The following is a 14,172-nucleotide window of genomic DNA, read 5'->3' as shown; positions in this document are numbered from 1 at the left end:
ATTTACCATAAATTATAGAGAGTTTTAAAAAACCTTTAAAAACTCATTATACTAAGACAAATTTACTTTGCATATGGGAGAGAACCCCAAAAAAATTGTATCTTAGAAATTTAAATTAATAGTTGAATTCGAATATTTTATTTCACGGGAAACAAATGCATTGGAAAGATTATGTTAAATATTTTGCTAAAACGCACCCGCACACAATATATATGGGTATATAACAATTAACATCCCCTCAAATTTATTCATAACAATATCTCATTATTTATCCATGTCTGTTTATTTATCTTCATTTGCATGTTTAAAATTTTGAATATTTAATCCATCATGTATAATTAACATAAAAAAGTTTATGCATTCAATTTTTTTATTTATATCATGCAAAAGCCATCAATATAAGATAATATAATATATCGTGGGTGGAAAAGGTATGTCAAACTTCAAGTTTTGCGTCACGCTGAGGTCTTTTTTAATGAATAAAATGTTTTGGTTTATCTCATAAAATAATTCTTCAAATGGGTAAATGAAAAAAATAATATTATGAGTTGTGATCCTTGGCGAGTTGATCAGGTAAAGTCTAGTGGTGGGCGAAGTGTCTTCTGATCTTTCATGACTTCTTGATCATTGAATTAGTTTCGGGCATGTTTCAAATTGAATTAAATTCATAATTAAGAAAATATTGACTTTCCATGATCCATATATAAAGATGTACGCACGGCCGTTTACTTGACCAATATATATATATATATATATATATATATATTTCTACATAATATAATTTTTTTTCCTCAAATCAAAAGAGACATATGTATCTGTAAAAACCAAGAAATTCATAGAGGAATAGAATGACCTAGAGTTGAGGTGAAAATTTAATTTATACGTCATCATTAAACAATAATGATAAAAGAACTACTTTGGAGAATTTTTATTTGATGTCAAAATAATGATGAAACGAAGATAAAATAAAAATTTTCCAAAAAATTTCTTAATCTACGTGAAAAGTAAAAGCATGTATAGGCTAGACTTATATATGTGTGTGTGGGAATCTGAAGTATGTAAAAGTGCTAATTGCATTAATTTTTCAAGTGAAAAATTTAAAATACATAAAATTATTTAAGAAATATTAATATGTTAATTAATTTTTCATTTTAAAAAAATTTAGCACATTTCACAATGCACCTAAATGTTATACAAACTCAGACATATTCAGCCACTCTGATAAGGGTTTTATGCTATTTTTTATAAAACATAAGGTCTAACATGATATTAATTTTAGTATTTTACACAAAGTGTTTTTTATTTTTTTGATTTTTAACAGGGGGTGTTGATGCAATTAATCCGACACCATATATAAAAACAAAAAAAAAATCATATTATTATAATAATTATACATAAGATAAGAAGTAATTTATTTTCTAAATGAAGGATTAAGTCCGTATTTTGGACGATCTAACAAGATTAGGACAAGATATGGATGGGAAAAGAGAGTTTGACAATATTGATGAGGTAATTAGTAACGTCATTAGCACTAATCAAATACTATACGACTCGACCTTGGTGTGAAAAGTTTGCTTACTCTCGTAAAAGTACAATTTGATTTGTCAACACATTTTTCATGTCTTTAATTTGTCATGATTCTCTTCATACACAATTCATTTGTTATAACTACTAAAAATAAATAAATTAGGTGACGTTACTTTACAAGTGTGACGATCCATCGCATCTTGTTGCAAACTTGTAATTACTAATTCGAGATGATGACTGCCACAATGATTATTTCGAATTCGAGACAAAATTTTATACACGAAATTTTATTTTTTTTAGGGTGTTTGGTGGCGCCACCACGTATCATTCGGTTGGTGTAGCCACCATAAACATATTACATATATCATTCGGTTGTGGAGTGTAACATTTTTCTGGAAAAGTTAGGAAAACCATAATCGATCGGTTTAAAATTCTATCTCGTATTAAATGCGTATTATTAGGACGAGTATAAATCTGGTTAAATGGGTTGGAGTATTTAATACTCGGTAGACTTGCGGGTTCAACTCGGATTATAATCGTTGAATTCATATGGGACTGGGTGAGGTTCGGGTTTGGGCAAACTCGTCTCACACCCGCCTTATTGACATTTTCTGGTGCAGAAATTGTTTTGTAAAATGATGTTTTGTCTTTAAGTTCTTCGTCTCTTCAATATTTTATCTCAATACAGTAAGTTGATAATCATTTTACTTTAGTTACTATTTTTGGTGTGCTGACGTTGATATGTATATAAACTAATGATATCAAAAATTATGTTTCATGAGTTATGTCACTTAGAGGTAACCTTTCTTTGTTATTCGGCGTGATTTGTGATTTTGAGATTTATGTTTTTTATGACTAAAAGTTTATGCATTTATTCTTTAAGTTTCTTATGTTTATGTATTATTTAATCTATTAATTATAGTGAAGACTAAAAATATTTTTTCACCCTTAATTACATAATAAACCGACTTAAACTTGCAAGCTTGAACTGTATCACGATGCTTCGTCATGTTTCCCGTTTTAAAACCTTGGGATCAAACATTGACTGACACCAACACGTTATCGATCGTGTAATGAATGTCCTTCGATTGATGATAAGAAATCGAGATTAACATAATTGATTAATGACCCCTAAAAAATTAATAAAGAATCTATTCTTGAGAAAAATATGACACCATTTTCAATAGTTTATTGTAAGTGGAGTCATTCGATTGGAGGATCAGAAATTATTTCATTTGAAAATTGATCAAAACGTACCGTCAACTGCTGTCGGCTCAATAATCTCATTACTATTTACTTCAAAATTAATTGTAATGATTGATTCATGTTTTTGTAATAGCTAACATAAAATCGAGTTACATGGTTTATTGGGAAGGGCAAAAACTCTTATACTTGTCTTCAACAAAAAGAAATTATATAAACAAATGTTTCGCCTATACATATAATGCATATAGAATTGTGTCGGAATAATGTTTCCCATCAAATATTATGTCCAAGGTTCTATTTTCACTACAAGAAAAAAAGGCTATAGTGACATTGAGAAATGTCATTATATTCCACTTTTAGTGACATTAAAGTTTTAGTGACATCTCCAAAAGATGTCCTCTATTCTAATGTCGTCTTAGCCTTGCTGACATTATGTAATGTCATTATATGATATTAATGTCAACTTCATAGGTGTCCTAAAAAAAATAATATAATGACAATTTGGCATGTCAGGAAAATTCATCTTTTAATGATACTTATATTTGTCTTGTTATATTGATAATAATGACATGTTTATGTCTCCTTTAAAATCATTTATACAGACACTTACAAGTGTCAGGAAAACCCATCTTTTAATGACACTTATATTTGTCTTGTTATAATGGTAATAATGACAAGTTTATATGCCCTTTAAAATCATTTATAAAGACACTTACAAGTACCACGAAAACCCATATTTTAATGACACTTATAATTGTCTTGTTATAATGGTAATAATGACAAGTTTATGTGCCCTTTAAAATCATTTATAAAGACACTTACAAGTGCCATGTATTTCATTTATAATGACAATAAAAAATTGTCATTAAGATAGTTTATAAGGTCAATTAAAAATGTTTCGTTATGTAATTTATAGTGACACGTATAAATGTCCTTTATACTTATCTATATAGACATTAAACTTTGTCATAAATAGTTATTTATAATGACTTTTAATTTAAAATGTCATCATATGAGTTCTATTATTATATTTTTATATACATAATTTTATACGTTATTGTGACACAAAGAATTGTCATATATATTATAATACCGTCCAATTCCAAGATTTTTATTATATAATTCACGCATTTAACAAATGAACATAAATACAAATAAAATTTTTAAAATAAAAATCAAAATGACTAATCAATATTTGACATTCATCTTGCATTAATCAATAATGTGCAATATTAATGACAAATTTGTCACCTCAAAAAATATCCAAAAATATTCACACCAACGTACCTAATATTCAGTTTAAGAACAAATAAAAAAACCAAGTCTCAAGAAAAATATCTGCAAACTTGTACTGCATCTTCAACCATCCCATCTTAAACGAAATCCAAAAATTGTCACCTATAATAAAAATTCATATATTTGTTTAAATATAATATAATGTATAAAATATTCACATAAATAAAAAAATCGAAATTTAAATTCAAACTAATGAATATCATACCAAATGAGACACTGATAAGCTGACATTTATCCAAATTCAACTAATAGAAGTCTTCTTGATTAACTTTCAACTGCAAATACAAATGATATTGGTTTAAAAAGACAATAACATGACAATTGACAAGTATATAGAATAAATAGTTAATTGAAAATCAAATATCATACCAAATGAGAAGGCCAAGCTATCATTCCTCCAAGCGCATCTCCAAAATTCTGTAAAAGATCATATGGCCTAATCAAACTCTCTTCCTTTTCTAAGACAACTAAAACTTGTATTTCACACCAATTTGGTCCTAGCATCTGTCTCCCAACTTCAATATTAGCATCCATGCCACGAACAACTCCTTTTGCCACAATTTTCGTCGAATCAAATAGACTTTGTAACGAGACAGAACATCCAATCTACATGAAAATGCAAAAGAAGGAATTTGATGAAGACAAATAATATGGTACAGTGAATGAATAACAAGGAAGAAGGGTCAAATTAATCGGCATACTCCCAACAAATTCTAAACAAATATTATTTGCAGGGTTAACTGATTGGCTGCCAATACAAAAACAAATATTCCACACTAAAGCCAAAGAAATCAGCATGTTCCCATCAAATTTACAATAAACTTTTTGTTGAGAAGAAGAGGCTGTACATAGCAGATTAGTCAAGTTCACCCATGGGCCAAAACAATCAGCCCATATATAATGTCTACACTGGAGGCACAAGGCCTAGAAAGATAGGAAACGTTGGACATTACAGAATTTAGACAGGATGTCAAAATTTAGTAGATAGAACAAGAACATAGGCAGGCACCTCAAGCAAACAAAAAGCTAGAAAAAAACATAGCAGGCAAAGCTCAAGAGCATTCAATTGATCAAAGAAATGAAAATCATTTATGCATAGAACAAGAACATAGGCAGGCACCTCAAGAAAATGAAAATCTAGGAAAAAACATAGCATGCAAAGCGCAAGAGCATTCAATTGATCAAAGAAATGAAAATCATTTATGCATAGAACAAGCATAGGCAGGCACCTCAAGAAAATGAAAATCTAGAAAAAAAACATAGCAGGCAAAGCGCAAGAGCATTCAATTGATCAAAAAAATGAAAATCATTTATGCATTTAACTGATGTTCTTAACCCGAAATTCATAAAGCAAAAAATTGAAAAATACTTTACCCTCAAAGATAAACTAGCTGGATCAGAAAGTAATGGACTGCTAGATGATGGTGTATGCTGCATATTGTTGTAGTTTGAACCAAGGTCCTTGTTTGGTTGACTCAAAAACTTTGATTCTAACATTGCAATGTGTTGACCTTGCTTTCTAATTTGCTCATCCATTTTTTCTAACAGTGTCTTTTGCTCCATCACTATTCGGTTGCATGTACTACGACTTGGAACTTCTCCCCATAAATCAGTTGTTTTAACACCATCACCAAGCATACGCACTCGGCCAGGTCTATCTGGTCCCATGATCTGAGCAAAAATGTCATTTTGACCTATCTGATCATCCTCATCTTCATGAAGTTGATTTTCCAGTTCTTTCATTGCAGCCTATACCAAAAATTCAAACCATAATTTATACAAAATGATGATGAAACAAATATCTTTGAAATTAATGTACTTTAAATTTATAATGAAACTTACCAATTTTTCTGCCACAATATTGCTCGAGGGACTTCCACTGGCATGAGTGAAGCAGGCATGAAATAATTCAACTCGTGATGGAAGCCGCCCATTTTTTTTTCTCTAAAATTACAATAGGTTATCAATTTATACATTCTAATGCATGAAAAACTAAAATAAATTGAGAAGAGAAATTACCAATTTTTGTTGCATTTGAGCGAAAGATCTTCTTCCAGTTGTCTGATTCATTATCTTTTGCTTTCGAGCAATTTTATTTTTTTCACTTCTCTCCTAATACATTAAATTAAAATTCATACAAAAAAACAAAAAATATATGAAAATTTTTCTAAATAATACATTCTTTTGATACTCATGCAGGAACTGCAACAATAAAACACCCATTTTCACAATCTTTTGGCCTCAACGTTAATGACAGAGGAAAACATTTAAATTTTAAAAGCAATATCTCATCATAATACGTATCAATTAACTTTGCTAAATTCATTTTACACACATAAATTAATACATACCTTTGATTTTTCTGTGTTCCAGTGAGCAACTAGTTTCACATATTGTTCAGCAAAGGCTCTTTGATCTCTTTTTTGCAAAAGAACTTGTATTGGCAACTCAGGATCATAATACTTTTTTTTTAGTTCTGACTTCCAGTTTCTCCATTTTTTTGCTATTGAATTGAGTGTCCAACTCTCTGTTCCAGGAGGAAGATCGTACTTTTCCTGTGAAGATATCCAAACAATTTAGCTTATAATAGAAATTTAAGTAATAATTAAATTATGCAATAACATTTCAATTACCTTTATTACATCTAACATTTTTTTCTTAATATCTAATGGCATTTTATGCCAACCTTCCACGTCGATCGGACAATATTTACCATTTCTTGCCAAAGTACCCAAAAAGTCAGTAAATTTATTTCTTCTTGATCCTATAGGACGCCCCATATCATCACATCGAATCTTAATGCGTGGCAGCGTACTAGGTCGACCCCAAATTTCTTTCATAAATGTAGGGCCTCTAATCTTTTTCTCAGCATCATCAGATTCACTTTCACTATCAACATCTAGATAGACAAAGGAAAATAAATTCTTGAATACATATAGTGAAACAAATTATTACATTCTTCTTATAATTTACCTTGATCATATTCTTCATCCATAAAATCAGTTTGGTCTTGAATCGTATTTTCAAAATTTCGGTTAATGCTGGATGTGATCTTAGATGTCAAACCTGTATATTTGAATATATGATAAATAAAATATGAAGTATTATACTAAGTTACATCTAAATTTCAACATTGGAACTAAAAATCTATAGTTTCATGTCTTTCTATATCTTAGTTTTAGGATATTACCTTGAAACTCAAGGTGATTCTTATTTGAAGCATCATGTATTTGAATAACATTTTGATCTTTTTCGCTAGTTGCCGTGATACCAACTTCCCTTGCATGATAGACTTGGAGAAAGTTCATAACATATAAAGGAAAAATGTCAAATAAGAATTATACACAAGCAACCAACAATTTTTTGATGTATAAAATGATATGCTACCTTTCTCTTTTAAATTTCCAGCTGCGTGATTGTGGATCATAATCCGGGATTGAGTATTTGTCAAATCTTGAAGTTGAAAATGAGATTTTCCAACACTTCTACTCTTACGAGTCATTCCTATAAAAACAAGACATATAAGATAAATAAAGCATGAAATAAGCATAATAGAGAATTATATCCAAACTTAATCAATTAAAAAAAACCCATAAGTTTCATCTCTTTTTTTTACATCTAATACCTCGTACATCATTTTGTTGCTGTATTGAACCTTTATCCATTTGGTTATTCAACATATCTTTTATGTTTTGACATTCTGCACAAATATTAGTTAAACAAAAATATAAGCAAATTTAGTTTATAATTATAAGCAAGAAAGTTGTAACCTTTTCCATTGTCATTCATGCTACCAAGTTCCCTTATAACACCGACTTATGCATAACATTTAAAAAAATTCACAAGGTCAAATAAGAATTATACACAAGCAACCAACAAAATGTTATGTATACATAAAATGAGACGTTACCTCTTTCTTTAGAATTGCGAATTGCATGATTGTCAATAATATGTGATTGTGCAAACTCATTCTGAAGTTCAAAACGAGGTTTTCCAACGGTTTTAAACTTATGAGTCATTCCTATAAAAAAAATTAAAAACTGCATATTTTCATATTGGATAAACAAAACATTAAGTAAACATTGCACATATCCAAACTTAATTTTTTGATCTTAAACACTATGCTTCATATACTTTTTGTATCGAATACCTTGTGCATCATTCTTTTGCTTCTTTGAAGCTTCATCCATTTGGTTATTCATCACATTTAGTTTGTTTTGAAATTCTGCAAAAGTAACGATTACACAAAAATATAATCAAGTGTAATTATTAATTACAAACAAGAAAGTTCTAACCTTTTTCGCTAGCTACCATGCTACCAAGTTGCTTAGCAAGACCGACTTTAACTAAATAAAAAACATTCATACAAAATGAAAAATAAAATAAGAGTTATACAAAATTAAGAAACATATCCTTAATGCATAATTTGACATGTACCTCTTTTTGAATTTCGAGCTGCGTGATTGGCAACCATAATTCGAGGTTGTGCGTCTATCTCACCTTGATGTTGAAAATGAGATTTTCCAACAATTTTACCCTCTTGAGTCATTCCTGTCTAGAGAAAAATTACAATTACAAATAAACATAAATTTAGTTGCATCTCCTTTGATATGAAATTAAAAAAAAAGTCTACAATGAAAAAAATAATAAAATTCACAATGCCATCATTCCTCAAGTATCTAGAAATCCACTCTAGTACTATAACTTTATATAAGATTAATTAAACATAAAAAAATATACTATAGAAAAAATTTCATTGTAATCTAAATCTCATCATGTATCAATATCAATTTCCTCTCCTGCAACGCCATCCCGAACCCAAACGACTTCTTGGTTATCATCGTCTGTAGGATTACCAACACAACTTTGAAGATATGAATCAACATCTGCAAGAGGTTGCATCTTATACTTTGCTCTTGCATCAGTGGTGATAACAACATGCCAATTACAATCAAGTGGATCTTCCACATAAAAAACTTGCATGGCCTGAGATGCTAATATATAAGGCTCGTTGTTGCGCTTCACATTTGTAAAATTAGCCAACACAAAACCATCATCATCCAATTTTAGTCGTTTGCCTTTGGAAACCCATTCACATTCGAATAAAACAACTCTTCGACCTCCACCATAATCTAGCTCAATCACGTTTTTCAAAATCCCATAATAATCAAGTTCACTTGATATTGGATTTTGATCTCTTATACTTGAATAACTTGAAGTAGTGGCCCGAACAATTACACCACAATTCTGTGTTTTTCTCTTGCGTTCAACTTCTTTTGTATGAAACCTAAATCCATTTGAAACAAATTTTGCATATTGTATCCCTATGAAATTCGGGCCTCCGGCAAGTGATTTCAGATCATTTGTTACCGGATCATCTTGTGGAAGATTTATATTTTCAATCTATCACACAAGAACAAATTGTTAAATTTTGTATGAAAAAATCAGAATATATAAATCTAATTAAGCTTACAACAAAAACTTACATGTTTGGCAAACCAAGAGGCAAAAGACTCACTATGCATACGTTCAATTTGGTGTGGAGGAAGACCAGAATGACTAAGATTCAAAATCTCACGATGTTCCCTGAAATTTAAGAACGGTAATTGGATAAACAATGATGATTATATATTTAAATGAAATATAAATATATAAAAACATACTGTATATAGGATTGTATGTGATGACAATTGAATAACACATATTGATGTGCCTTCTTTAATGTCTCATCATCAAACTTTGTTGCAATGGCCTTTCCGATTGCATAACCAGAGTTTGTAAACACATCCAATGCGAGTGTTGAGTCGATAGTTGTATCATCATTTCTTGTCGATTGATTGAATTTTGTCTCTACATAATCAGCTAAATATAAAGAACAGAATGTCAAACAGTCTTCAGCCAAATACCCCTCAGCAATGGATCCTTCAGGCCTACTCCTATTTCTGACATAAGACTTCAATGTCCCCAAGTACCTTATATCAAAAACATAAATTTTGTATTATTTAGCAAAAATACTATCTTAAATAAACAGTTAATAAGATTTGTTTTTTTTACCTTTCAAATGGATACATCCATCGGTAGGGAACTGGTCCAGCAAGTTGTACTTCAGTAGCCAAATGTACGGTTAAATGAATCATTATGTCAAAAAATGAGGGAGGAAAAATCTTCTCTAATTGACACAAGATCACCACAATATCTGTCCTAAGACGAACCGCATCAGTAGGAGAAATTACTTTACAACATAGCTCTCTAAAATACCTGCTCAATTTAATCAAAGGAGTCCGTACTGATTTAGACAAAGTTCTACGTAGTGCTACTGGCAACAACTGCTGCATCAAAATATGGTTGTCATGGCTTTTTAGACCAATTAATTTTGCTGGTTTCAGTTGAACACATCGTGAAATGTTAGATGCATAGCCATCTGGAACTTTAACTTTTTTCAAAACCTTGCAAAATATACCCTTCTCTTTTTTCCCCATTGAATAACATGCTGGAGGAAGAGAAACTCTACTTGGTCCTTTCTCGATAGGATGAAGTGCTGAACGTATGCCAATTTCTTGCAAATCAAGACGAGATTTAATATTATCTTTTGTTTTCCCTTTCATATTCAGCAATGTCCCGCAAATTGATTCACATACATTCTTTTCAATATGCATAAGATCAAGATTGTGACGTATCACATTATCTTTCCAATATGGTAAATCGAAGAAAATACTCATTTTTTTCCAATTGTATGGCAGTTCTGGATTATCATCAACGGTTTTTCCGAATTTCAATTTAAAATTTTTCAACTCGTTGATCACTTCGTCTCCAGAAAGTAAGGGTGGTGGTCTTCCATACTCTTCAGTTCCATCAAAATGTTGAGCATTTTTGCGAAACTCATGGTCACTGTTCAAAAATTTGCGGTGACCCATATAGCAGTATTTCTTGCCATTTTTTAACCAGCGTGCATGTGTAAATTTGTGGCACACCGGGCATGCAAATTTACCTTTGGTACTCCACCCAGATAAGGTTGCATATCCAGGAAAATCACTTATTGTCCATAACAATGCGGCATGCAACTGAAAATTTTGCTTGGTTGATGCATCATATGTCTCCACTCCTACTTCCCACAAATCCTTCAAATCTGCAATAAGGGGCTGCAAGTATATGTCGATGTTATTTCCAGGAGCAGATGGACCAGGTATTAACAACGATAACATAAAGTATGGTTGTTTCATACACATCCATGGCGGAAGATTATATGGCACTAAAATGACTGGCCATGTACTGTGCACCACACTCATGTTTTTGAATGGATTAAATCCATCAGAAGCTAATCCAAGCCTTACGTTCCGGGGATCCTTTGCGAATTCTAGATGATTATGGTTAAACGTTTTCCAAGCTGGGGAATCGGCTGGATGCCGCATGTAACCATCTTTTGTGCGAGATTCAGAATGCCATCTCATATGGACTGCTGTTTTGCACGACATGAACAAACGTTGTAACCTAGCTCATTCATACAGTTACGTACGTTATTATTTTAATTGTGATGAAGTATTCTATAAATAAACTTATCTAATTACCCATCTCAGAATATTCTTTAGTACACCCCAGATTTCAATCAACAAAACAATATTTGATGCAAATAAAGAGAACACAGAAAGCCCAAGTCATATAATTGTCAACTTCTTGCAATAAAATATTTAATTAATTTTTGTCCAAATATGAATTCTATCTCGAGAGCTGCAAATGTCATTTATGTTTAAAAAATGGGTCAGAACGTACATTCTCAAATATGAGAGGTTTAGAAATCATTTTATTGGTTATCTTAACATGCTTCTCATTCCTGCTTAGAAGGATTGTTTTATACAGACAAATGAATCCATTAAAATGGATTTTTTATGTCCCTCTTATGTAATACAGAAGTATCGACATACAAGGAATCATACGTAAATTAACTGAAATTGGGAACAAGAAAAATTACTGGAATCGTACGATCGTACGTAAAAACTGAAATGGGGAACAAGGAAAGTTACCCTTTTGCTTCCATCCATGTCTGCATGCTTTGTTTAACTCTTTTTCTTTAAGAAAAAATTTGCAACTACTTTACAAACATATAATTGTCAACTTCTTGCAATAAATTTACAACATTTATATGTCTCTCTAAATTTTTTATCCTCTCAAGAAATCTAGATCCATCAAATCTTTTGCTTGAGAAATTATTTCAATCACATGGATTTATTACTACCCATCGTGGCAGCAACCCACATGCATTTTCAGCATGGCATCCCAAATACTTTATTGGCTTTATATTAGATATTATTGATTCATTATTTTACGTGTGATAACTAAGGAATTGAAAATAAATTAGCACATGATAGCTGCTGCCCACTCACTAAAATAAAGCCCCCAACAGTTCTTTATGAGCTCACACTAGCAAGAATTTCTATATTCACAAAAAACTAGAAACTCACAGTTCCAGGAACTAACAGATTCATAATGATATGAGTTGTGGACTGAGAAAACTTACATAATTTTACAGAAACCAAATTTAATAAAATGGGACAGAAATTATAGTTTACAATATGCTTCGCTCCAGAAAGTGAAAAAAAGCAAAATAAAATGGCAGTCAATACAAAACCAGAGGTTTTTTTTAAAAAAACAAAAATATGCATTGCACATACTATGTAGTGAGACTCAAAACTATGTTACTGAGACTCAGAACTATGTCCATTGAAATTATTTTTCTATCCAAACAAGTACGGTGATGAAACTTGCAATGTAAATGAAACAATTTCTAACGTGTTCAAATCTTTTGATTTAATGGCTCTTCATGATCAGACTGTGATGCTGAACAGGTAATCTAGGATTACCAACAGCTTTCTCAGTCTCCTCATGGATCTGCACCGGAGTTAACATCGCAAACTCACAAGCCCTGTCTTGTGGCAGAAACTAACAACCATTTCGAAAGAAATAGGGCCAATACAAAACCAGTTTACAATATGCATTGCTACTACTATGTTAGTGAGACTCAAAACTGCCTACAACCCAAGACTTGATCAAATCAAATCGATTCGAACCAGGGCAGTGCGATTCTTGATAAATTAATTAGTTGAGTTTGAAGAACATATATAGCACCAATAAAACCTCACCGATCAGTCTGCTAGATCAATGAAAATATATTGGATCGAATTTTACACTTCATGAAAACCAAAACAAAATAAATAACATACCTGAGCAAGATGGCGGCGTTGGTGACAGACGGTGCAAAAGCCGTTGATGGGTGAAGACGTAGGCAGCCTTTCCCTGCATTAAAATTGAAATCTTTTATCAAGTTGAACGGGAAACTGGAATCTTGGCTTCGTCAAAGTTTGAAGAAAATGGCACTGAAAAAACCTTACTTGGCAGGGTGAACTAGAAAAGATCAACAGCCTTGCCGTGAACCAAACTTGAATCCCGGCAGATAAGACTCTACTGATAGGAAAATAATCGATAATTGGTAGTTAGATGAATTTTAACACTTCATTGAAACCAAAAACAAAAAAACAAAATCAACAACAAACTCAAGCAAAATGATTGAAAAACATCACGATGCCGAGAAACACAATTCTCCTACGGATAAAAATTTTCTTTGTCAAATTGAAATCTCTTTACCACCTTAAATCACATAAATCAACAGCAAATGCCCAAAAAAAGATCACAAAACTTGAGACTAGGCTATGTATTGCGAGAGAAGGGAAAAGAAATAAGAACCTCGGCGGCGGCACAACGATGGCGGCGCTGGTGAAGAGACGGCGTAAGAAGCGGTGATGGAAGAAGATGTCGAGGATAGGGAGGATCTGGCGGAGCCGGGATATCGATTCGTGAGTGAGATTTTGGAGATTGCAATGGAAAATCTTAAGCGCCACTCCAGAAAAAAAATTGGGGATTTTTAGGCGGGGTCATTGATCGAAATGGAGGGAGAGGTGAATTAATTAGGCGTATAATTTTATTGGCATTTTTAATATTGTACTGACATTTTTAATATTGTCATCATAATATACTTAATATGGTGAGAGATTCTTTTCCAAAAAAAAAATTATAAAGGAAGAGAAATGAAAAATAATTTAAGCCTAAAAATGGCTCATACTTTTACTGACATTTTTTAATATTGTCATCATT

General features: G+C 31.5%; 2 protein-coding genes across 7 annotated transcripts; both read right to left on the bottom strand.

Annotated features, from left to right (window-relative positions):
• Positions 1-3,882: 3,882 nt before the first annotated feature.
• On the bottom strand, positions 3,883-13,969 carry LOC140894305 (uncharacterized). 6 transcript variants are annotated; one of them, XM_073302774.1, is made up of 19 exons: positions 13,765-13,969; positions 13,413-13,485; positions 13,245-13,317; positions 8,467-8,584; positions 8,325-8,375; positions 8,180-8,254; positions 7,940-8,050; positions 7,655-7,729; positions 7,417-7,533; positions 7,220-7,321; positions 7,003-7,095; positions 6,663-6,928; positions 6,381-6,584; positions 6,049-6,141; positions 5,872-5,973; positions 5,404-5,778; positions 4,399-4,635; positions 4,235-4,304; positions 3,883-4,131 (listed from the first exon to the last, which is right to left on the bottom strand). In XM_073302774.1, exons 4-18 carry the CDS (start codon positions 8,576-8,578, stop codon positions 4,275-4,277), a joined length of 2,043 nt encoding a protein of 680 aa, XP_073158875.1. In that variant the 5' UTR covers positions 8,579-8,584; positions 13,245-13,317; positions 13,413-13,485; positions 13,765-13,969; the 3' UTR covers positions 3,883-4,131; positions 4,235-4,274. The 6 variants fall into 6 exon arrangements, with proteins under 6 accessions (XP_073158875.1, XP_073158877.1, XP_073158878.1 ...); XM_073302776.1 differs by lacking the exon at positions 7,655-7,729; XM_073302777.1 differs by lacking the exon at positions 7,940-8,050.
• LOC140894306 (uncharacterized) lies at positions 8,591-11,387 on the bottom strand. Its single transcript, XM_073302780.1, has 5 exons — positions 11,252-11,387; positions 10,084-11,168; positions 9,693-10,001; positions 9,516-9,615; positions 8,591-9,432 (listed from the first exon to the last, which is right to left on the bottom strand). The coding sequence occupies exons 2-5, from the start codon at positions 10,941-10,943 to the stop codon at positions 8,803-8,805; spliced, it is 1,899 nt and encodes a 632-aa protein (XP_073158881.1). The 5' UTR covers positions 10,944-11,168; positions 11,252-11,387; the 3' UTR covers positions 8,591-8,802.
• Positions 13,970-14,172: the final 203 nt, after the last annotated feature.

Source organism: Henckelia pumila, chromosome 4 (assembly GCF_033568475.1).
Source record: "Henckelia pumila isolate YLH828 chromosome 4, ASM3356847v2, whole genome shotgun sequence".
In the NCBI taxonomy this organism is placed as follows: domain Eukaryota; kingdom Viridiplantae; phylum Streptophyta; class Magnoliopsida; order Lamiales; family Gesneriaceae; genus Henckelia; species Henckelia pumila.
The sequence above is the reverse complement of the archived record's forward strand: the minus strand, read 5'-3'. Positions and strand labels throughout refer to the sequence as shown.